This window comes from Monopterus albus, unplaced genomic scaffold (genome assembly GCF_001952655.1).
Source record: "Monopterus albus unplaced genomic scaffold, M_albus_1.0 scaffold473.1, whole genome shotgun sequence".
Taxonomy (NCBI): domain Eukaryota; kingdom Metazoa; phylum Chordata; class Actinopteri; order Synbranchiformes; family Synbranchidae; genus Monopterus; species Monopterus albus.
Genome location: NW_018128353.1, coordinates 56,178 through 79,005, shown reverse-complemented (window position 1 = coordinate 79,005; position 22,828 = coordinate 56,178). Strand labels below are relative to the sequence as shown.

At 39.8% G+C, this 22,828-nt stretch overlaps 1 protein-coding gene across 1 annotated transcript; it reads left to right on the top strand.

Moving 5' to 3' along the window:
• The first annotated feature begins 3,839 nt into the window (after window positions 1-3,839).
• On the top strand, window positions 3,840-22,757 carry ada (adenosine deaminase). The gene is made up of 11 exons (XM_020587681.1): window positions 3,840-4,184; window positions 11,543-11,604; window positions 12,519-12,641; window positions 14,327-14,470; window positions 14,584-14,699; window positions 17,656-17,780; window positions 19,949-20,020; window positions 20,631-20,732; window positions 21,074-21,141; window positions 21,246-21,375; window positions 21,814-22,757. Exons 1-11 carry the CDS (start codon window positions 4,056-4,058, stop codon window positions 21,916-21,918), a joined length of 1,176 nt encoding a protein of 391 aa, XP_020443337.1. The 5' UTR covers window positions 3,840-4,055; the 3' UTR covers window positions 21,919-22,757.
• Window positions 22,758-22,828: the final 71 nt, after the last annotated feature.

Sequence of the window (22,828 nt, the reverse complement as noted above, 5' to 3'; positions counted from 1 at the left end):
TCTTAACTTTAGTTACTAGTTACTTTTCAAAACCAGAGTAATACAAAAAATACAGTATAATCATAAGACATTATTGATATCCGGTGGAAAATTCACAAACTACCCAGCAGTATGTAAACTCTCCCAGTTTGGGGGTCACAGCCCCCAATGTTCCTATTACCATGTGTGCCTTCACCTTCCACATCTTTTCTAGCTCTTCTTTCAGCCCTTGGTATTTCTCAAGCTTCTCATGTTCCTTCTTCCTGATGTTGCTATCACTTGGGATTGCTACATCTATCACTACGGCCTTCTTCTTCTGTTTGTCCCCCACTACTAGGATTAGTGCCTCTGTGCTGTCTTTCAGTACAACTTTTTTGATATCAGACACTCCTCCTATCTGACGGTGGTACATACCGTGCAGAGGTTTGCCCTTCCATGAGGGTTCCTGCTCTTCCTTCCCTTGTTCCTCTGGTTTCTGCTGCCTGAGGTGTTCACTAAGCACGTCATCACTCAGGGCCATCTTCCTGATGTATTCATGGATCTTTGTTGTTTCATCCTGGATAGTGGCTCTGACACTCACTAATCCTCAGCCTCCTTCCTTCCGCTTAGTGTACAGTCTCAGGATGCTGGACTTGAGGTGAAACCTGCTGTGCATTGTAAGGAGCTTCCTTGTCTTGATGTCAGTGGCCTCTATCTCCTCCTTTGGCCTGCTTATTATGCCAGTGAGGTACCTTAGTGGTGAGTGGTGTGGGGGCTCCACAGGGTACTGTGCTCTCCCCTTTCTTGTTCACCCTGTATACCTCAGTTTTTCAGTATAGCTCGGAGTCATGTCATTTACAGAAGTACTCCGATGACTCTGTGGTGGTGGGGTGTTTAAGGGGTGGGCAGGAGGGGGAATACAGGAGGCTGGTGGATGAGTTTGTGGAGTGGTCTGGACAGAATCATTTGCTGCTTAACCTGGACAAGACCAAAGAGATGGTAATCGACTTCAGGAGGAAGGGAACTGCTCTGCTCCACAGCCCCTCTCCATTTTGGGGAGGGATGTGGAGATGGTGCAGGAGTACAAATACTTGGGTGTGACTATCGACAACTGTCTGAATTGGAAAACAAACAGCACATCTGTGTATAAGAAGGCCCGCAGCAGACTCTATTTTTTAAGGAAGCTGAGGTCCTTCAATGTGTGCAATAAGATGCTGGAAATGTTCTATCGGTCTGTCGTTGCTAGTGCCTTGTACTCCTCAGTGGTTTGCTGGGGGAGTAGTATTGCAGCCAGGGACTCCGATAGATTTAACAGGCTAATTAGGAGGGCTGGCTCTGTCATTGGCTGTGAACAAGAATCATTTGAGGCAGTGATGGAGAGGAGAACACTAAACAAGCTGTTATCAATTATGGATAACCCGGACCATCCTCTCCGATTTGTGCTTGATAGACAGCGGAGCTCCTTCTCTAAAAGATTTAGACAGCTTCGTTGCTGTAAAGCACATTATAGGAAATCTTTCCTGCCTTACTCCATTAATTTGTACAACACATCATCTTGGAGCATTAGACGATTCCTGGATTGAGAGTAATTGTATACTGAATCTGCTTTGTATAGATTTGCATATGTTTCATTCATCATGTGATTATGTATATGTACTTGATTGTGTTGGGTTTGTTTTTAACTTTTAACGTATGCAATTTCCCAGATTGGGATTAATAAAGTATTTCTATCTATCTATCTATCTATCTTATGACCGGCAGGGTGTATGCGTTAATCGCCCAGACTTTGCTCTTTCCATTCAGGACTTGCCTTACTCTCTGCAGATATTTGGTAGTTGCTACTTTCCTTGCAGTATAGAGGAAGTCTAACACACATGACAAGGCAATGATGCTGACAGGGTCAGTTTCAGGAGAGAACGCTGCTGGTTAAAACTTTAAATCTGCAGCCAAAGTAGACAGTACAACAGTGTAGATGTTAGAACATCTGCCTTAAGAACATTCAGCCTTGTAGAGCTGTTTGCCAAGATTTTTTTAAAAACAATTCAGTTTAATTGTGTGTTTGGAGTGCTTTATATGTAAACAAATAAATGACACAGTCATTATCAGTGGTGGAAAGTAATTAAGTACATTTACTCAAGGACTGCACTCTTCTGTTCCTGGAATCTGTTGGAGCCACTCTCCCAGTTTGGGGGTCACAGCCTTGATGTTGACTTGTGCAATTGGCTTGAAGTTGGCCTCTAGGGTTGTTTTCCACATTCCCATTGAGTTGTTGATGAAGGTTCTTGATCTTGGCCTCCAGCCTCCTTCTCCATGGAGGATACTGCTCCTTATGGCCTTGGTTGAACTTATAGCCAAGCATCTCAAGGATCATGGTTACTGTGGTGTATATCAGCTTATTGGTCTCAGTGATGATCATGGTAGGGATTGTTCGTAGTGCTGCATTCACATCCTCTAGTAGACTTTCAGAAAGCACTTCACTTAGTCTTGGTTCTAGGTGTCTATCTTGGTCATGATCTTCAGTCTCAGATCAGCTGCTCTTGCATTAAACTCATCTGGGCTTGTTATTATTGTTATTCTACAGCTACATCATCGAGAGCATCTTGACCAGCTGCATCACTGTCTGGTATGGCAGCACAACTGCTATCGACCGCAGGCACCTTCAGAGATTGGTAAAGACTGCGGAGAAGACCACCAGGACTCCACTGCCCTCTCTGCAGAGCATTTACCACTGCAGGGTGTGGAGGAGAGCTGCCTCCATCCTCAAAGATCCCACCCACCCCCAACACGAACTGTTCATGCCCCTACCCTCTGGCTGGAGGTTCAGAAGTGTGAAATGCAGGACCTCCAGACTGAAAAACTCTTTCTTTCCCTCTGCCATCAGACTCCTAAACAGCTGAGGAGTTTATTACCAGGAAATACGTGATGTACTGACAACCTACCTGTCCTGTTTACATTCTCAGTACATAATTGCACATTGATTGTTGACTACTGCACATACAGCTCCCATGCAGCATACATTCTCTTATTATATTCTTATATATTTTTATTATATTGCTGCATTTGCTGCTTAAAGTGTCTTAAATTTAGTGTTACTTATTTATCTGCTTTATATTTCATTTGTATTGTGTGGCATTCATGTGGATGGCAAAGTAAGAATTTCTTTGTACAGGGAAACGGGTTTCCTAACTGGGCATATGACAAATAAACACTTTGACCTTGACTATTGGGGCTTGGTACCCAATCTCTGATTGTGGGGATGATGGTGATGATAATGGTGATGATGATATCTCCTCCCTGACCTGTTGTTCTGGCTCCCTCTTGCTGTAGCAAATTCACAGAATTTGAAATTTATTTAAAGTTAAGGTTGTATACAGTGTATTTTGTATGTTAGGCTATGCATAAACAAACAACAATGTACATATGCAGTATACATCCATGTATTATGTCTGGTGTCAGTCAGACCCCTGTTAGATCTCTTATAAACAAATAGAAAACATCATCAAAGTGCATATTCAACAATGTTTAATAGCTGAAGTGTTTCAGACCTCAAACAGAATGTCAAACGCCCCCAACTGCCCAAAATATGTAAGTCGAGATAAAAGCAAAAGTTTATGAGACAGCAGGGTTTCATGGAGTAAGTCTTTCTTAAAAGAGATAACCTTTCCCTCCACCACTCATCATTTAGAATATCTGCTACAGAAAAAGGAGGAAGACAAATGTACATTCTGGTGAACTGACTTGTAGCCTATAAAGTAATATGACTTGAAAACCCCCTTGCTGTCGCCTTGAAGCTTGACACATTCCCCATATGAAGTCATTGCGGACTGGCTGCTATTTTTTACAGAGAACATAACAGAACCTCTCCAGTTTGCTCTGTTTTTTGACATAACTGATTAGCTCGGCGGTAAAGCTCTTATCACATGGGCGCAAAGCTGCTGCCACCCAGAGCCGATAATCCTTAGTCTATACGCGTTATGGACAGTGAAACGCACAGCCTGCTGCTCTGGACATCGATACACCCACTAGGCTACAGTAACAGCACTTGCTTGCAATGCTTTTTTTTTGCCGTGGAGTGAACAAAGGCGTGTCCTTGGACCATGTATGTAATAGTCAGACTCGCAGCGACAGGCTTTTGCACTCCAGTCGTCAGCTCTTTGTGCACCGGCAGACTCAGCCTCTCCACGATGGCCGAACACTCTGAACAAATAGTATTCGACAAGCCAAAGGTAGGTTTCCCAGCGGTACACTGTAGCCTGGCCTGTGTTATAATTTAAATGGAAAAGTGGTGAATTATTGGCGGCCGCACTTTTCCTCGCTTTACGCACGTTATGACTGACACTGAATATTGTTAGAGTTCCCGTGAAAAAGACGAGGAATGGCTGAATAAAAACAGAAATGAAGTAGCCTGTTGCTTTATAAAACATTAGTTACTATGCTCTGGGTTTGTCTGGTGCCCGTGTTAAAACAAGGAAAAACACAGCCAGTGCTTGCAGTCAGAGGTGTGACAACCCGAGTATTCATTCAAGACGTAACCAGCAGTAGCATTGTGATGAATGACACGAGCTTTTCATAGCTTTTTTTCAGTTGAGCAAGTTCATACAGTGCATGAGGGATGTACAGAATCACTTTTAATTCATCCATGTGGCTGGTGTTCTCCTGGTTCACACACTGCTATAGAAGTACAGGAATCATTTTCAGCATTTTGCATTACTTTGCAAAATAGTTTACTGGTGTTTTTAACAGCTGGTAGAGATAACTGACTTACATAACAGAGCCTTAAAGTGAAATGAACCTTTAAGTGTAGTTTGACATGCATATCAGGCACAAAGTGATAAGGTGTTCATGTATACATGCGCCTGAATATGCATATCTAGTCTGAGCTGATAAGAACTGAGGAAATGATTGGTTCAATGAAGGAGAAACGGAAACACATATATGACAGAGAGAAAGCAATGTGGGCTTTCTGTTGCCACGCAAGGTGTATGTGAGTAAGAGATCATGAACTGTAAAAGGAGAGCCCACCAGGAGGGGCAGCTGCTCCAAGTTTGTCTCATTAAATATTAATTTGTTGTAGTAGAATTGATAAGGTCATTGTCTACTGCAGTAACCTTGACTGATTCACCATCCATGCTTCAAATGCTGACACTGGGCACAGTACAGGAGCTACAGGATTATTACAGTGTGTGAACATTTAAGAAGTGGAGGGCCTCTGAATTTTAGTTGGGCTACAGCTAATGAGTACTTTTTCTTGATTAAATAACTTAATTGATTAATATTTTGGCCTAAAATGTTAAGAAATGGTCGAAACCTGATGTGACATCTTCAGAAGTCTGTTTTCTGTCTGAGCAACAGTTAAAAAAATCTACTTGCAGTTATGTAAAACAGAGACAAGCTGCAAAATAAACTCATAAATAATCAGAGTAGTTGCAGCTGAGACAAACAGCTTTCTGTTAATGACTGCACTTCTAATTTTTAGTTAGACTAAATAGATTATCTGCTTTTATTGAGTTTCTATTCTGGTTTTTGGTTCAGATGAATATGATGTACATTATTAAAGGGTAAATAAAGCTAAATCTGACAGGAGCATATCATTCCTATTGATGATTAATTTAAGAATTATTTCCTTGATAAACTGATTGGTTTACAGAATAGTGAAAATGTCCTTCACAAGTCTCCAAATGCACTGATTAATGGGTTAAATGACAAACTGACTCAGGTAAAACATCAGTATTGGTGACGAGATTGTCAGATACAGTTCCCATTTTGTTCAGATCATATCTAGAAGGCAGGAGCTATGTTGTTTCCACTGGTGATCTTAAACCTGAGGGAATTACCATGACATATGGAGTTCCCCAGGGTTTGATTCTTGGACCACTGCTATTCAACCTCTATGTCCTCCCTGTGGGTCAGATCATACATAGCAATAACATTGCTTATCACAGTTAAGCAGATGACACTCAGTTTTTACTTATTTTTGTAACCAAGTGACTGTGGTCCCTTATGACATAATTCCACTGCCACCAGTACTCAGGCCAGCTCTCTGACTGTTGGCCTGGGCTGCCTGGCCCCAATATGTGTTTGTGTTTCCATTGCACTTGCAGCATTGCTCATGCAGAGCACATATCTGTGATGTTTTCTGCGTGACCACAGCAGACATCAACAACAGGCATGCAACAGAGCAAACATAGATTTGGCAAACATAGCTGCTGCATGGGCTTTCATTTATTTCTTCATAATATGTTGCCATCTCCTTGTTTCTTTCTTCTTTTTTTTAAGATGGTGGGTCTCCTTCATCAACACTTCCCATTGTTCAGGTTTTCTCTGTCAGTCAGAATGTAGTGATGTAAAAGGCCAGGTTGGGGGTGGTGTAGTGCACTCTGGGACCTACCTCTGAGCCATATATCACACTTTTCAGCCTGGTATCAGCATGGCATGGTCTGCTTATGAGACAACTGAAGCACAAAAACCCTGGTACAGTGTGTGGGACAGTCCCTGGTGGCAGTGGAATGATGACATTAGATCGACTCTGTCAGTGTAAATACCTGGATGCAGTTAAATTTCCTTCAATTAAATAAATACAAGACTGCAGCTATTTTTTTGACAAGAAGAAGAAAAGGATGGGAGTTACTGATCAGCTTGATTCCAGAGCTATAAAAACAAAAACTGAAGATAGAGCTGTCATCTGTGATTGGTTAAATGTTAGCGGCTTCACACTTGAACAATTAGCATTCCAAGCACAGTGTGCTTCAGTGAGTGGACCGTGGTCAAAGTGGTGGAGAAGATACAATTCTGCAGGTTTGTGTTCTACACAGTAAAATGCGGTGAAAAAGCAAAGTAGGTAGGTTCCTGTCAACCCCTGAGGTTATGCCAGGTGACAGTTAAGGGAAGCAGGGGGTATAACGCTTGTTAGGTTCCAAAAGTGGAAACGTAACCTTCGCCTCACACAGATGGAACCAGCTTCCTGATGATCTTAAATGTGCTCCAACTATAACTGCTTTCAAGTCTCAACTGAAAACTGCTGGTTGTCTGTGCCTTTGACTGACTGGTTTCTAGTTTTCCCTGTTCCTTTTGGGGAAACTTACAGCTAATTATTGCACTGTAGTTTGATTTTGGTCATCTGTTATTGTTGACTATTTATCTTTAATTTTATGTATTTTAATACATTTTAATGTTTTTTGCCTTAATTGGTTTTATTTTGATTTAATGCTTATTGTTCATATTGTTATTAGTTTTTTTTTTTTGGCTTATGTAAAGTACTCTGATTAAAACTGCCTAAGGTCTAAGGTGATATTTTCAGATGTCATTTTATCCATCCTATGGTCCAGAACCCAAAGCTCTTAAATTTACTCTCACATAAAACAACTTGAACTCAACCAGTCAAATTCAAGGCAGTGGGACAAACATGAGGTGACAGTGACCACCAAAATCTAATCTGCTCATCCTTGAGTCCAAGCGGATGTTTGCGCCTCACTTGAAGAAATTCCCTCAAGACGTTCCTGTTATACCACATTCACAAGAATGGGCCGGACAGATGGATGGACAACTCAAAAACATAACCCCTCTGGCCACAGCTATCGCCGGGACGGAGGCATGCAAATGCAAAAAGTCCTCAAGTTAATAGGACTGGTTCTACTAATGATTATTTTTATTTCTAATAATGTGGAGAATGTTTTCTTGATTAATTGATTAATAACTTTATCTTTAAAATGTGAGAAGATAGTGATAAGTCCAAGATAATAAATCCTTACATTCGAGAGGCTGCAACAAGAGACTGGATGGTGATTTACAGGAAATGGGACTTGAATGTTTAATCAGTAACCCAGAAAGCTGCTGTAGATAGACTAAATGGTGTATGATCTCATGTAGAGCTTTTCTATGCATTGAAGCACACTCAAAGCACTTTACACTATCTCCCATTCATACGCACACACAGGTGGCACAGCCACCAGGAGCACCTTTGGGTTCACTGACTGGAGAAGCCAAGTTTTGAACCTCTAAACCCCGGTTAGGAGACGGCCTGCTCCACCTCCTGAGCCGCAGCCACAAAAATACCATAATCAATCAATAATCATTTCAGCAACAGTCTTCCTGTATTTCTGGCTGCTTTCAGTGCACTTCCGTTTTGTTCATCTGAACAGCATTAAAGGATCATTTTTAATGAGCCAGTGCACTGATAGAATCTAAAATGTTGCAATGCTGAGTTCAACACTGTGCCTTTCAAACAAGAGATGAGAACTTCCTATATTTTGTGGCTTTACAGAATTATGTAAGAGTGTTTGTGTGGGTGTTGATCACTTAATAATCTGTTTTATACAGCGATGGTAAGTATTACTATATACATCTTTAATCGGTCAACGAGGTTGTTTCAGAACTGCATACCGCTGGATTGCTGAAATGCAGATTCAGATTAGGCCCATTATAAACACCGCTGGCTTATATAAATCACCACAGGAAGTGCAGTGTATACTGAAAGAACCAGGATTTCCCAACACTGCAGATGGGTTAACCAGCTGTCCCCTGTCAGCAAGCACGAGCACTGACACATCAATAAAATAGTCACTGTTTCAGTAATATACATTACTTCTTGTTTTTCAGTAGCAACATCAGATCTCGAGATATTTTCTATACAAATATGGACACAGCTGTGTAGCATGGGCATGGTTTTGTTTACAGAAAATCGTAGCCCTGCAACTAACAGACCTGACAGATTAACAGGTTATTACATGTTATTTTCTTGTTCAGTCCGTTATTCATGTGACCCACACATCATCATTAAAGTCTGTGCAGATTCTCTGTCATCCAGGTCATAGTAAACTGAAAAAACCTTAGAAAAAATCAACTGGACTTGGATTTCTAGATCGAAGATGTTTCACCTCTCATCCAAGAGGCTTCATCAAACGTTTTTTCAGATCATCATTAAAGAGACACTGAATTTCCAGATGATCTCTCCAGGTCCATGGCTGCACCTTTAAACGTTTTGTACTGAACCAGCAAAACCCAGGGATGTTCAGTTCTCAGTTAGAGAAAACATAAGCAAATCCTGATGTTTGTGGAGCTGGAAGAAGTTTTGTTTTTGTTACTAAACAATCAATTATCAGAGTTGTCGACTGAATCATCAGTGTCATCAGAATATCATTAACTGGAATATTTTTGGATGGTTGTTCTGACAAAGCACAACATGTAAAGACTTCATCTGGGATTCTTGGAAACTGACAGTCATTGATTTTATTCATCAAATAATTATTTTTATTACTGAGTAATCTTCGAGTAGCTTCATGTTCTTTTAATCTAATGATGCCTTTGTCAGTATTGTCATAAAATGGTGAAAAACACCGTTCATGATGGTGATGCTATTAAAAAGTCTGGATTTGTACAACCAACAGTCAAAAAAAGAAACAGTAGATATTCAGATTAATATCATGTATGACAAACAAAACAAGTAACTCTTCTTATTTCAGTGTTTTGTAATCTTGGTTAAAGATGCCTGACAATTATTTGATTATCAAAGTTTTTCCCAGATAATTTTTGGCTGCTCAGCTTAGGGTTAGGGTGGTGCAGTGGCTCGTGCTGTTGCCTCGTAACAAAAAGGTTCTAGGTTCAAGCCCAGACCTGAGGCTTTTCTGTATGGAGCTTGCATGTTCTCTCTGGTTATGGATGGCTGGCATTGAATTATTGGCTAAACATTTTTGGCGTTGTCATAATGTAGCAGGACTATTTGGTTTATTGACAGTTTGTGGTAAGGCAGTAAACATTTTAAGCTAATACTTTTAAAGAATGTCAAGTTTCTTTAGTATTTATTGCAGTTATGAGATCTAAGGTAACAGAGTAGAAAGATTAGTGTCTAAAAAGGAACATAAGCCAGGGACACGCTGTACTGGCCTATGGGTCATTTAACACCACAAGTCAACAATGGTACACTTTGATTCAGAACATTTAACCCAAAGATTGTTGAAGTAAACACTGAGCTGAACTTGTTTTGAGCTTTAGTCATTGCTGGTCATGGATAAAAATCTTTCACTATAATTTAAGGGCTGTGGTAAGGAGGAAAGAATCTAAACAGATACTGCTGCTTCACTTTTTAGAACCACATGCAGCATCTCTACTTCTGTATCTTTTGAGAAGGCTTGAGCAAAGTTAATGAAGTTTGAAGCTGTTTCATTGCCACCGAAGGATGTGGTTGAATTTTTTTTTTTTTTTGATACACAGAATAGGTCTGTACTCTAAAATTTTATATGGTAATTTTTATTAATTGTGGTTGATTTTGATGTGGAGTATTTTCTCCATAAATTCCCCTCAGTGCTGCCTGTGACCTTTACCTCACTTTCAAATCCATCCTTCAACAGATGTTGATGATATCATACTTTCTTTTATTTTCACAAAATGTTACGCTTTGAATCTTTCCTCTTTAACTTGAGACGGATCCAGAATTTTCATGGGTGAAGGCAAGAAGTTAAAACAGCTTGGGGGATTTCAGAGAAACAGCTGAATGAAGCTCTGCAGTGGTCATGCACAGTTTTTAAAGCCCCTAAAATCTTCAGCATTTCTATAGATTATTAAACATTCATGACTAAATAAACAAAGTTGCCTCAATGAAGTCTCTAATTCAGGATTTATTTATTTTATTTGAAAAAATGAAGCTTGTTTCTGGAGTTTACTTTTCTTATTCTACAAGAAGCCAACTTCACTTTAACAAAGTTAAACAGTATTTAATTTGCGGGCACAGTGATTTTACATTTTCATTCATGTGTAGAATATGAGGGCACTATAAAGTGGATATAATTATGCACTCAGAATCTGGACAGTCAAAATGGGGTAAATGTACATTCTGATTCAAATGGTGCTAAATGCTGATTGGTGCATGGGAGTACATGACATCATCTTTTTCAGTTTAGCCCTGTCCACCTGCAAGAAGAGCACAGAGAAAACCGTAAACACACAAATAACCAATGCTGTTCTAAATCTGACAGAAAATGTGTTTTATTTAGAATCTCATTGCTCATAGAAAGACTGATTTAGAAGATAAGACCTGTGAATCTTCGAGGTGGCTTTCCAAGACAGAAGAACTTAGAATATGATCTAGAATAAGATGAAAAAAGATGAAACCTCTGTTGTGGAAAATCAAGGTCAGTGCAAAGGCAGACGCCTTCATTTAGGCAGACTTTTATAACCGTGCTCATTGTTGTCGCTCCCAAACTGAGGGTAGAGTTAAATGTCATTGGTTTGGAATCTCACCGACTGCTCTAGGCATAGTTTCAGCCTTGGCTGGCTTGGCCGGAGATTTATAGGCATTGTCTGCCAGGATAAATCACATCTCTCTGTAATGGAAGGAGAGCCCAGAACACTAGGTCTTCTCTGACCTTTCTCTGGCACTGCTGGTCTTTCCACCACTGCACTGATCTACAACAATACAGTCACTACTCTCCATTTCTTAAACACTGCTGGGTATCTGACATGCTTCAGTTCTTCTGTTCTAAATGGCATGGCACTGCCCAGTCAGACGGGGATGTATGGCAATATCCACTTGCATGAAAATAATTTATTTTGATTGACATGCTTTATTATCATGTATCTTTGTCATCCACAGGTTGAACTGCATGTGCACCTTGATGGAGCCATCAGGGTGCAGACTATTCTTGATGTTGCCAAGTAAGTTAGTTTACATTTCATTTTATTAGAATTCTTAGGCAGTGACTTTAGATGTTCTGTGTTTGTACTGAGACTCAGACAGATGTTTAGACAGATAAGACAGGGAAATGTTAATGTTCCCCAGTTTTGTTGATTACCTGTACTTGTGATTATTGGCTGGTAGTAACAAGAAACTGTAATAGAGAAATACATAATACAAAGGGGTTGGCACCAGGGGTTAGTGCAACATGCTTTAAACAACATTATGAGCTTATGGACTTTGGCGAACATGCTAGCAAGCTGTTGCTTATTTACACATTCAGCAGATATGGAGCCACATTAGCACTGGGATCGTTTCTGTTCTACTGGATTAATGTACTGTCCATCTAATAAGGATTCTTCTTCTAGCTCTGCTTTGTTCCATGCCAGCCCCTGAAGGAAAAGTATCTGGCTCTTTAGCTGCTGAATGCTTCACTATGTTCACTAGCTAGTGGCTAACTCTGTCTGCTATTTGGTACAGTAGTGTGCAGCATAGTGTACAAGGCAACAAAAGGCTCCATAGAGCTGTAGGGAACCGCAGGGACCGGTGATAATTCTTTGTGGGGTTGTCATTATGAGTGGCTCCTTTCACAGTGCATATAGTCATCAAGTGTCAGCAGGGCTCTAAAGTAAAAATCTGTATGTACATTTTCAGAATAGAATATAACACTAGGCTAAATAAATCCTGGCATAGTTTCAGAAGCTGCTTTTATTTGAATTTTTTTCATTAATAATTCAGCTGACAAGTCAATAGTTCAGTCAAACAACAGTCCACAGTTTAACTTTTCTTTTAAGAAAGCAGAGCAAATCAGGGAAAGTAAAAACTGAAACCAAGTACTAGTTTAAATTTTAGCGGTGTCCTTGAACTGGTCGTGTTCACTCTCTTCTCCTTCCAGGAGACGCAACATCACGCTGCCAGCAGATACTGCAAGCGAGATGGCTCAGCATATTGTTGTCCATCAGCCGGCCACCCTCACTGAGTTCCTGGACAAGTTCTCTAAATACATGCATGTGGTTGCGTAAGTGCTGACATGTCACCTTTATTGATTCATCTTCATAATTACCAAGGTGTTTTCTTGCTGTGCAGGTTACAGGGAGTGCAAAGCGATTAAGAGTCAGGGTCCATCTTATTAATGGTACAGAAATATTTACGAGGGAAGTCAAAGTCCAGGCACACAGATTATTATCACACACGTGCATTTACTACAGTTATGAAGTATCCAAAGTCTCTGTGTAGTCACAGTTTACTTTGTGATTGATGGTACTGGGAAATTTACGCAATGTAATTATAGGGGAGGGGGGTATTTTAAATGCCAGACATGCACAACAGGAACACATTACTATCCAGATCAAGCATTGCCATGGCAACCAAACCAAGAGGAGAGTAAAGTTATTCAGGGACCCTTTTCGGTATCACTCCAGTGACAGGGCTGAACTATTTAGAAAAGACCAAATACAGTCTTTCAGATACTCAAAGGCTGCAAAGCTTTCAGCAGTGATGTCCCATATAGCTGTACTGCAACATGTGGTTCTGTGCAGAGAAGGGATAATGAGACGATGCTGGAGAACAACAGCTATTCATGCCTGTGCGATGAGCTTCTGCTTTCAATGTAAATGCTGGAACCAATGTTGGTTACGTGATGCAGAACAAATGTGCTGCCGAGTCTAAAGCACAGTGGGAAATGAAGCTGTGGTTCTCCTAGTATGTTCATAATACTGCTCTGTATTGTTTGCTTGTATTGTATTGCACAATTATACAGGCAAGGCAGACAAATGTTTTTGGTTAGGGACTGTATGAAAATGACTGTGGTTATGCAGTGAGGCTGAATGAAGAATTTCATTTCATAAAAACAAATTTCAATATGTTGGCCAACACATATAGATACAGTTTGTATTTATATCTTTTGATTATGATATAATAAGTATATTAATGGTTTTGAATTGTAGGCTAAACAATAACAGTCAGTATGTTCAATTTAAATATTCACTACAGCAAGCCACATAAAAGTCCACTTCCACATTATTGCAAGAAATGATATCTTTTAATAATCGTTTAATTTAGCTGCTCAAAAATGAACATAGCAACATTCCACAAGTTATAACATACGTAGAAGTGAATACTGTCCAAAAAAACATGTTACGGATGTACGGTAAGAAAGCCGTGCGCTTCCAGAGCCCTTCAGAGTCTTGCTCAAAAACAAACTAAGCCGGGGAGTAGCGTGACTCTCTTAAAGCCACAATACACAATTAAGAACATTACTGAACACTATAGTAATGACCATTATTCCAAAAATCAAATAATGACTGGTCAATATTAACATTAATTTTTCAATTTTTTATACCTTTAACCACTTCAACATACAGTCTAAATTAACTGTTCAATAAATATATACAAATGGAACTGCACAACTCGAATTTCACAATTGTGTTTTTTGGTCTTTACAATGTTAATAAATAAATATCTTAAATAAAATGAAGCAGTTGATAATGGTCATATAGTAAATGCATGTAATATAGCCTGTAAGTCATTATATCATATCATCATCAGTGTGTAACTTTATGTTGTATTGACTCATTTTGATAGCCAGCACAGTTGAGAAGATGTGTTAGCCATTGGTAATGGTATTATTTTTTATTACTGAAATAATATTAGCAGCCAAAGCCTAATGTCATCCATTCTGTGTTTTGCCTTGTTCTTTTTCAGTGGAGACAGAGAAGCCATAAAAAGGATAGCCTATGAGTTTGTTGAGGACAAAGCAAAGGAGGGAGTCATTTACGTTGAGGTCAGATATAGCCCACATTTACTGGCTAACACTGAAGTGGATCCCATACCGTGGAACCAGGAAGAGTAAGTCTGTATCTGAATGGCTGCAGCCTTTGGTGAACCCCATGTTGTGCTTTTAGGGAAGGCTATATTGGCTGATTATATGTTGTCATTTTTACTGTTCATTCTTTACGTAGAGGTGACGTGAGCCCAGACGACGTGGTGCACCTGGTTAACCAAGGCCTTAGTGAGGGGGAGAGGGCCTTCAAAATCAAAGCCAGGTCCATTCTATGCTGCATGCGCCACATGCCAAGTAATGACCTGTTCATGCTCCTGTCTGCCAAAACAACCTTGTGAGCTAAGGTTTCTTACTGTATGTCAAAGCTCTGCCTCTGTCATTCTTGTTAGATAATGAGCAGGAGCACCACCACAGGAAATCACAATATGATATAAAATATAATTATGAAGTCTTGTTGTGCTTATGATCATCTGCCTGTTGTGACTGAAAGTCATGTATCTCCAAATGTGGTGATCTAAATGTGGTGAACCGAAGGATTAAGTGGTTTTTCATGGGATGATGACAGTGCTAACAAGCTTGTATTTAGCAGGTGTTTACCATGGCCCCTATCTTAGTTTAGTATGCATGTTAATAATTAGCATTAAACACAAAGTATGGCTGAGCCTCATAGGAATGACACTAGTTGTGCAGGTTTGTGGTGATAGATCTGAGTAATAATAATAAAGATTTATTTATATAGCATTTTACAACTCTGGGGAGCACAAAGTGCTGCACAATACAAAATATGTATCAACTAAAAAACAATACTAGAACAATAAACCTAAGCAAAAATAAAACACAAATTTCCAAAATCAGAGCAATAAAAACTTCCATCAAGATACAAGTATTGGAAAGAATGATATCTGACCTGATGATGGCAGTAAGTAAAAAGTCAGGGGAGGCATGAGACTTTATTTTGAGAAGAGCTTGAATATCTGTACTAAATTCCACTGCTGCTAGTGGTCTGCGATGGTTCACTAAACGCCAACATCAACCAATTGGAGCACCAGAGGAAGAGTCAAGGTATCACCAAAGTAATTACAACTCCAAATCAGAAAAATTAGGGACGGTATGTAAAATCAAAATTGAAAACTGAAAATAGTGATGTGTATATCATTCGTACCCTGTATTACATTGAAAGCAATCCAGCAGCACATTATTTGATGTGATACCTCATCAGTTTTATTCTTTGTTCAAAATAAAAAGCCACTTCAATTCCGATGCTGCAACACATTCCAAAAAAAGTTGTGACAGTAAAGCGTTTACCACATTGTGATGTTCCTTATCACTTGAAAGACATTTAGGCACTGAGGACACCAAGTGATTAAATGTGTCAGGTGACATTTTGTCCCATTCTTCCTGCAAACAAGTCTTAAAGTGTGCAACAGTCCTGGGTCTCCGTTGACGCAATTTGCGTTTCAAAATGCAACACACATGCTCTATTGGGGAGAGGTCAGGATTGCAGACAGGCCAGTCCAGCACTCACATCCTTTTCTCCACTGCCAGGCCTTGATGATGTGCAGTATGAGGTTTTGCATTGTCTTGTTGAAATATGTATGGGCGTCCCTGGAAGAGATGTCATATTGAAGGCAGCATATGTTGCTCCAAAATCTCTCTGTATTCAGCATTAATGGAGCATCACAGAAGTGTAAGTGACCTTTGCCAACTACGTATTGTAGTGCCTGACACAGGTGTGCCAAAGTAATCCTGAGCCCATGTGGTTATATCACTTATAGAAGATGACGATTTTTGATGCAGTGCCGTCTGAGGGATCAGAGAGCTCAGTCATCCAGCTGAGGCTTGTGCCCTTTACGCACTGAAATCCCTCCAGATTCCTTGAATCTTTTAATGATATTCTGCACTGTAGCGGGTGACATGTCCAAATCCCTTCCTATCTTTCTTTGAGGAACATTGTTTTTAAACAATTCAATAACTTTCTCACACATATGTTGGCAAACTGGTGGTCCTCGGCACATCTTTGCTTGCAGGTATCAGAATTGAAGTGAATGTTTATTTTGAACAAAGAATAAAATTGATGAGACATCATATCAGACAATGTGTTGGCTGTATTGCTTTCTATGTAATACAGGGCACCGATGATTTACACATCACCATTTTCAGTTTTAAATTAGTTTTACAAACTGTCCCAACTTTTTCTTTGGGGTTGTAGAAGGCCTATTCATCCTCTGGGGACCATGAATGTCTGTAAGGAATTTCATGCCAGTTGTCCACCATGACCCCTGGCATCACTAACAAATCCACTAGATTACCTAAACATGCATTATCACTGTTTTCCTTAGCTCATGAAAAGTTGATGATTTGGAGATACATTGATTTCACACTACAGTGCTAATGAGTGCTACAGTATATTAGCACACTAGAATATATATATGTGCTATGTTAGGAAAAAGATAATCACAGGATAATAATGATAATCACCTTTATTGGCCAAGTATGTTGCACACAAGGAATTTGTTTCCGGTACAGAACCGAGGCAGCCATCTGTGGCACCAACTCAACTGAGTTGTGCAACTCAACAAAACAGAGTTGCACAACCTGTAGTGTAGTATTGAAACAGTATGCATCCTAATGCTTCAGTGCTGTATCTAATATCCACCTCTATGTAAATTAAGCTAAACAAAATCACGTCATGATTGTGAAAGCTGTGTGGTGATCTGGAATGGTGTCATATTTGTGTAACTGTTTTGGTTTTGTAACAGTGTTTTATGTTTCCATTCATTAACAAAAGTCCGGATGTGATGCAGCAAATTAAAGGAAGTTTTTGACATTTGGGGAAATACACTTGTTCCCATTCTTGCCAAGAGTCAACCAGAAACACTGATATGTTTGTATTGCTAATATAAAGCTAATGGTGATGGTTAGCTTAGCTTAGCATAGCATAAAGATTGGGAAAAGTGGGAAACAGCTAGACTGTCCAACATCAACAAAATGCCTACCTCTTGAAAAGAAGGTGAATAAGCACATAAGAATGCCAAATTAGCCCATTAAGAATGTGTCCTCTTTACTGTCAGCCACACAAATGCAGTTTCTATCACACACTGGTCAGTCCTGTCATGGCTATAGTGATGCAGATGGATTGAGCTAATGTTTAGACTGTCATCACATTTCATTTACATGTCATCTGCATGTGTGTGTGTTTGAGCTGGCAGGACCACACGGTGTAGTAATACGTGTGTTTTAAATTCTCTAGGCTGGTCTATGGATGTTGTGGAGCTATGTAAGAAATATAGCCAAGAGGGAGTGGTGGCCATCGATCTGGCAGGTGATGAGTCACGCAACTGTGAAGCTAATCCTGGTCACAGGATGGCCTATGAGGTGAGTGTTCAATATGAAGCCAGATGCCACAGTCTGTAACACTGAACCTAAGACTTGAAAGGTAAAAAAAAAACACATTTCAAATTTGCAAAATATGGTTTTAAAACTGAAATGTAGGCTTCAAACGTTTGAAAATAAGAGTTGAATGTCTTAAATAATGCTTCATTTTTTCAATATTACAAACTGGTGTTTTCAAAGTTTTGAGACTTGCTTTGCAAACATTCAGCACCCTCCTTTCAGAGATTCATCTTAGGTTTTTTAGAAGTTGACCACTGTCTTGTCAGAGTTTCACACTGGCACCTTCTGACACAATTTTAACAGGGGAAACAGGGATAGGCCCAGATGGCATCCAGGGGAGGAACAATGCTGACTTTGGTTATATTGTAGCACCACCAGCTGGTTGGAGTTTTCACTTGTCCAGTTAAATGTCTCAACATATTCCAGTTAAACTGGCACAAAATGTTGTACATTCCTGGTTCCCAGATTATGATTTTACTAACTGGTGCTTTCATGGCTTTTCACCTGCCATCCTCTGACCAAAATGTTATTTTGTACAATACTGTGGTTTATAACCAAACCACTGCAAAACTAATGGCATCCCCATCAGCCTCAACTCTACTTAATGGTAATCAGTAAATAATAGCATGTACAAACACACTTGGTGGTGAGCATGACAAACATGTTAACATTGTCAGTGACCATCTGACATTAACATGTTAACATTGTCAGTGACCATCTGACATTAACATGTTAACATTGTCAGACATTAACATGTTAACACATTAACATGTTAACATTGTCAGTGATCATCTGACATTAACATGTTAACATTGTCAGTGATCATCTGACATTAACATAGCTAAATGTAGTAGTACCGCTGTGCTAACTTCAGCCACACAGAGCCCCTAACATGGCTGTAGCGCAGGGCTGCCCAATACGTCGATCGTGATCGACCAGTTGATTGCAAAGGTAGTGTCGGTAGATCTCGTGTCAATATAATCAGCTTAGTTCATGCTTTCAAATGAAAAATGCAATATTTTGTGGAACTTCCAAAACCTCGCATCAGAGCTGGAGGCACAACGGAAAGCATGTGCGCAACTTGACATTGCGCGCTACACAAAGCAGATTGACAACTGTCGGTCAGAGTTTGACAAACGCTTTCAAGACTTTGCCTCACTCCAGCCCATCTCTACATTTATGTGCTACCCATTTATGGAAGATATTGAGGTTGATTCACTCGCATCAAAAATTTAAACGCTGTTTCACCTGAACTGGTCTGGAGTGGAGGATGAGATAATGACACTACAGACTGACATTCAGCTGAAGTCCAGGGCTAATGGACCGTTTTAGAACTTTAGATGTCTGGACTACATTACTCTGATCACTTGCACTGAATGGAAACTAATGACCAAAAAAGTACTGAACTGTAGTGTGCCTTAAGGTTCATGCAGTTATGCAAGGTGTGCCAACATATATTGTGTTTACATAAGGTATAAATAAATATATGTTTAGTATTTTAACTGTAGGTAGATCATTTTGACTTGGTCGTTTGAAAAGTAGCTTGCAAGGCGAAAAAGTGCGGGCACCCCCTGCTGTAGAGTCTTAGTCGTTTTAATGATTAATGTAACGTGCTGCTCTCCTATATACCCGCATTAATCACTGTTCACTGTTAAAGTGGTGATACTATTACTGTGACTTAGCAAAGGATACTGGAGTCAGCTTGCTAGCCTGCTGGCCCGGCTGTGTGCAACAGGAACTGTGTCTGACAGACAGATGTTTTTCACTGCCGTCTCAAACCAATGATGTCATTATCTGTAACCAACACAGTATGGGAGTAAAGCCTAATACTATCAAAACAATTTCCTCTTAAACTCTGAAGCTTGTCAGAAAAATCTAGTTTGGTTCTTAAGCTATTATCGATGGATTGATTGATTGATTAACTCAGAGTATACCACAGTAAGCAATCAGTTTCCCTCTAAGACAAAGTCAGCATTAATGCTTCATTTGATCACAGACCCAGGGCAAGCAGCCATCTTCCCTCTAAAACAAACAGTTTACATGTGTGCAAAAACCTGTCCAAATGATAAAAGGCACCTTGGCAGATGTTGCAGCATGTGAAAGCCACATGTTTGGCTGCTGATGTGTTCTATGATTGTGTTTGTTGACAGGAAGCACTGCATTGTGGCATCCACAGGACAGTTCATGCAGGAGAGGTGGGCCCGGCATCTGTGGTGAAGGAGGTAAGCCTCTCACCAGCAATGTGAGACATTTCTGAGAACTGAAGTGCCCTCAATGTGCAGCTCAGTGGAACATGCAACACCAACTAAGCAAGACAATGAGGCCACACGCTAACAGTGGAAATGACTAAACTGGCTACTGGGCCAGGTTAGCCATTAAAAAAACAAGGAAGAAGAAGAGAGTTTTGTTTGTTGTTAGCCAGTTAAGTGTTTAAGTCGGTGAATAAACAGATTGGGAGTGCCTTTAAATTACAGAGGGCTTAATTGTACTTATTTGAACGTTGAGTATTTTGCATCCACAGCAACAAATGTGCAAAGGATTACACAAACACATACTTGCACTGTGATTGTTTTTGACCATTTGTATCCATCTCAGCTGCCATGTCTCAGACTTTAGTTTACACATTAAAGCATTATTTCACTGCACTGTGTGTGCCAAAATAAAGCGGTCGCTCTCAGAGCAAGCCATCTTTCATAGCGACAGTTCGGCTATTTTCATGAGTTGTGAGTGTACTTCTAGAAATAGCCTCCAGATTCTTCTGACATGTGCAAGATTTTCTTGTGGTTCACACCCTTCTGCATTCTTCCTTGTGACTGTTGTGTGATACTTTAGGCTGTGGAAGTATTGAAAGCTGAACGTATTGGACATGGTTACAGAACCCTGGAAGACCAGACCCTGTACAAAAAACTGCTGGCTCTAAAGATGCACTTTGAGGTAAGGAACTATCCAAACGGGGTCACCACTTTCATTAAAAGACTGCATCACCAGCAACATTAATATATGGTTGCATTTGAAATGCAAATATGCAGAAATGTGCATGTGGGCCTGTTATCTAATCTATTAAATGTCTTGTACTTTGTTTATCAGTTCACACTGATAATTGTGATCATTACAGATGGAAAGTGGGGTTGATTTATTAGGTAATTACAGTCTGCCTTTGTTACAGCACCAAGTGACAGTTCCACACAGCGATACACTGACTCCTAGTGGAGACAGAGAAAACTGTTTTTTTTTTTTTTTTTTTTTTATTGCTGCCTGTGCTGGTCTGATTCTAGGTGTGTCCTGTTTCCAGTAAGCTGACGAGTGCCTGCAACGCAGACTTCACCAAGCATCCTGTCATCACGTGAGCTGCTCTTGTTTGACATGGCAGTCTGGTAGTTAACCTGCATTAAAGTCAGTGTGGGCACAGACTCATTTTGATTGGATGTTATCACCTCCTCTGTGCAGGTTGATGAAGGACAAAGCTAACTACTCCCTGAACACAGACGACCCTCTAATCTTCAACTCAACCCTGCACCTTGACTACAGCATAGCACAAAAATACATGGGATTTACTGAGGAGGAATTTAAACGACTGGTGAGATGAAATGCATGAATGATAGCAGTAGTTCACAGCTGAGAGACATCATGTCCTGTCCCACTTTCACTTGATTCATCAGACAGCGTGTAAAATCTTAATTGATGCACCTTTAGACCTAACCTGTCATGGTGTTATGGATTTTGCCGTCCTTAAATGATGGAGTAAGGTACGTTGAATAAGAGCTGACAGTGGTGATTTAGTACTGTATAGTCAGTCCAGTGTCAAGATTCATTGTTAATGATTCATCGCCATTGTACTAAAGGTAAAGTTGGTGTGGCTAAGTTAATCTGAGAGGCTGTTTGCTGTAGTGCCATATTTACCATATATTAAGTATGATGGTATCATGTAACTTGTGGCAAGAATAAGCACATTTCTCACACTAAAAGTGAACTAGTGAATGAAAAGTACACCTTACTGACTTCATGTATCCTGTAGAACATCTGTGCTGCGAAGTCAAGTTTCCTGCCTGAGGATGAGAAGAAAGAGCTCCTCCACACTCTGTACGAGGCCTATGGGATGATCAAGACAACCGCCTTTTAAACCCGGAGAAGGTCTGAAGAGAAAATGTGATCTAAACCAGGGACAAATTGCTTTGAACTCTTATTCTACTCAAATGGCAGAGTGGAATGTGTTTTTAGTCATATGTAACCAGACATAAAGCCTATAATCATATGGCTGTTGCTTTCATCTCATACACCTTTACATCATCAGCTTGAGGGCTTGTGTTTTGTCTGTATTCCATCTAAGTACTTACATACCTTTAATAGTTTACTGTACAGTCCCACAGGATGCCAAGGTGCTCTTCAAGAGACAAGAAAGTGTTTTGCGTACAAGAAGCAAAACTCTGCATACATTTTTGTGTTTACATCCATAAAGAGGATCAGGGAAACTTTGGAATGCACAGTTACTCAATACTCATGAATTAACAGTTTTAACTCTCCATCAAAGCTCAAACATTAAGCTAAGTAGTAAAGTGCAAAAGCATATGTTGAAGGGTAAATTAAAGCTGTGCAGGACAAGGACTTACTACCTATGGGGGAAAGGTGGTTTACTGTGAAATTACATTGTTTTAAAGGTGAAATAAGAGAATTCAGTGTCAAACTCAAGTGTTTTTTGCCCTTTGCATAGAAAATAGGACACATAGGTGCTCACAGCTCAATACCAAAAGCCTAGTATTACATTTGAACACTAGGGGGCAGCCTGCTGCCACCTAGATGGACAAACCACTAAGTTAACTTGAGGTGGTACTGCATTTGATAATTGCTTTTTAAATTCTTTTGATGTATATATTTACTTTTTTCCATTTAGCTAAATAAAAAAGACTTTCATTTATAACTGCTACATTTATAATACTTATGAAAAAATATTTGACCATAATAAAAGCTTTGAGACACTTCTGCATGGCAGACTATTTCTTTATGTTGATTACCTGCAAGCACAGTAACAAAAT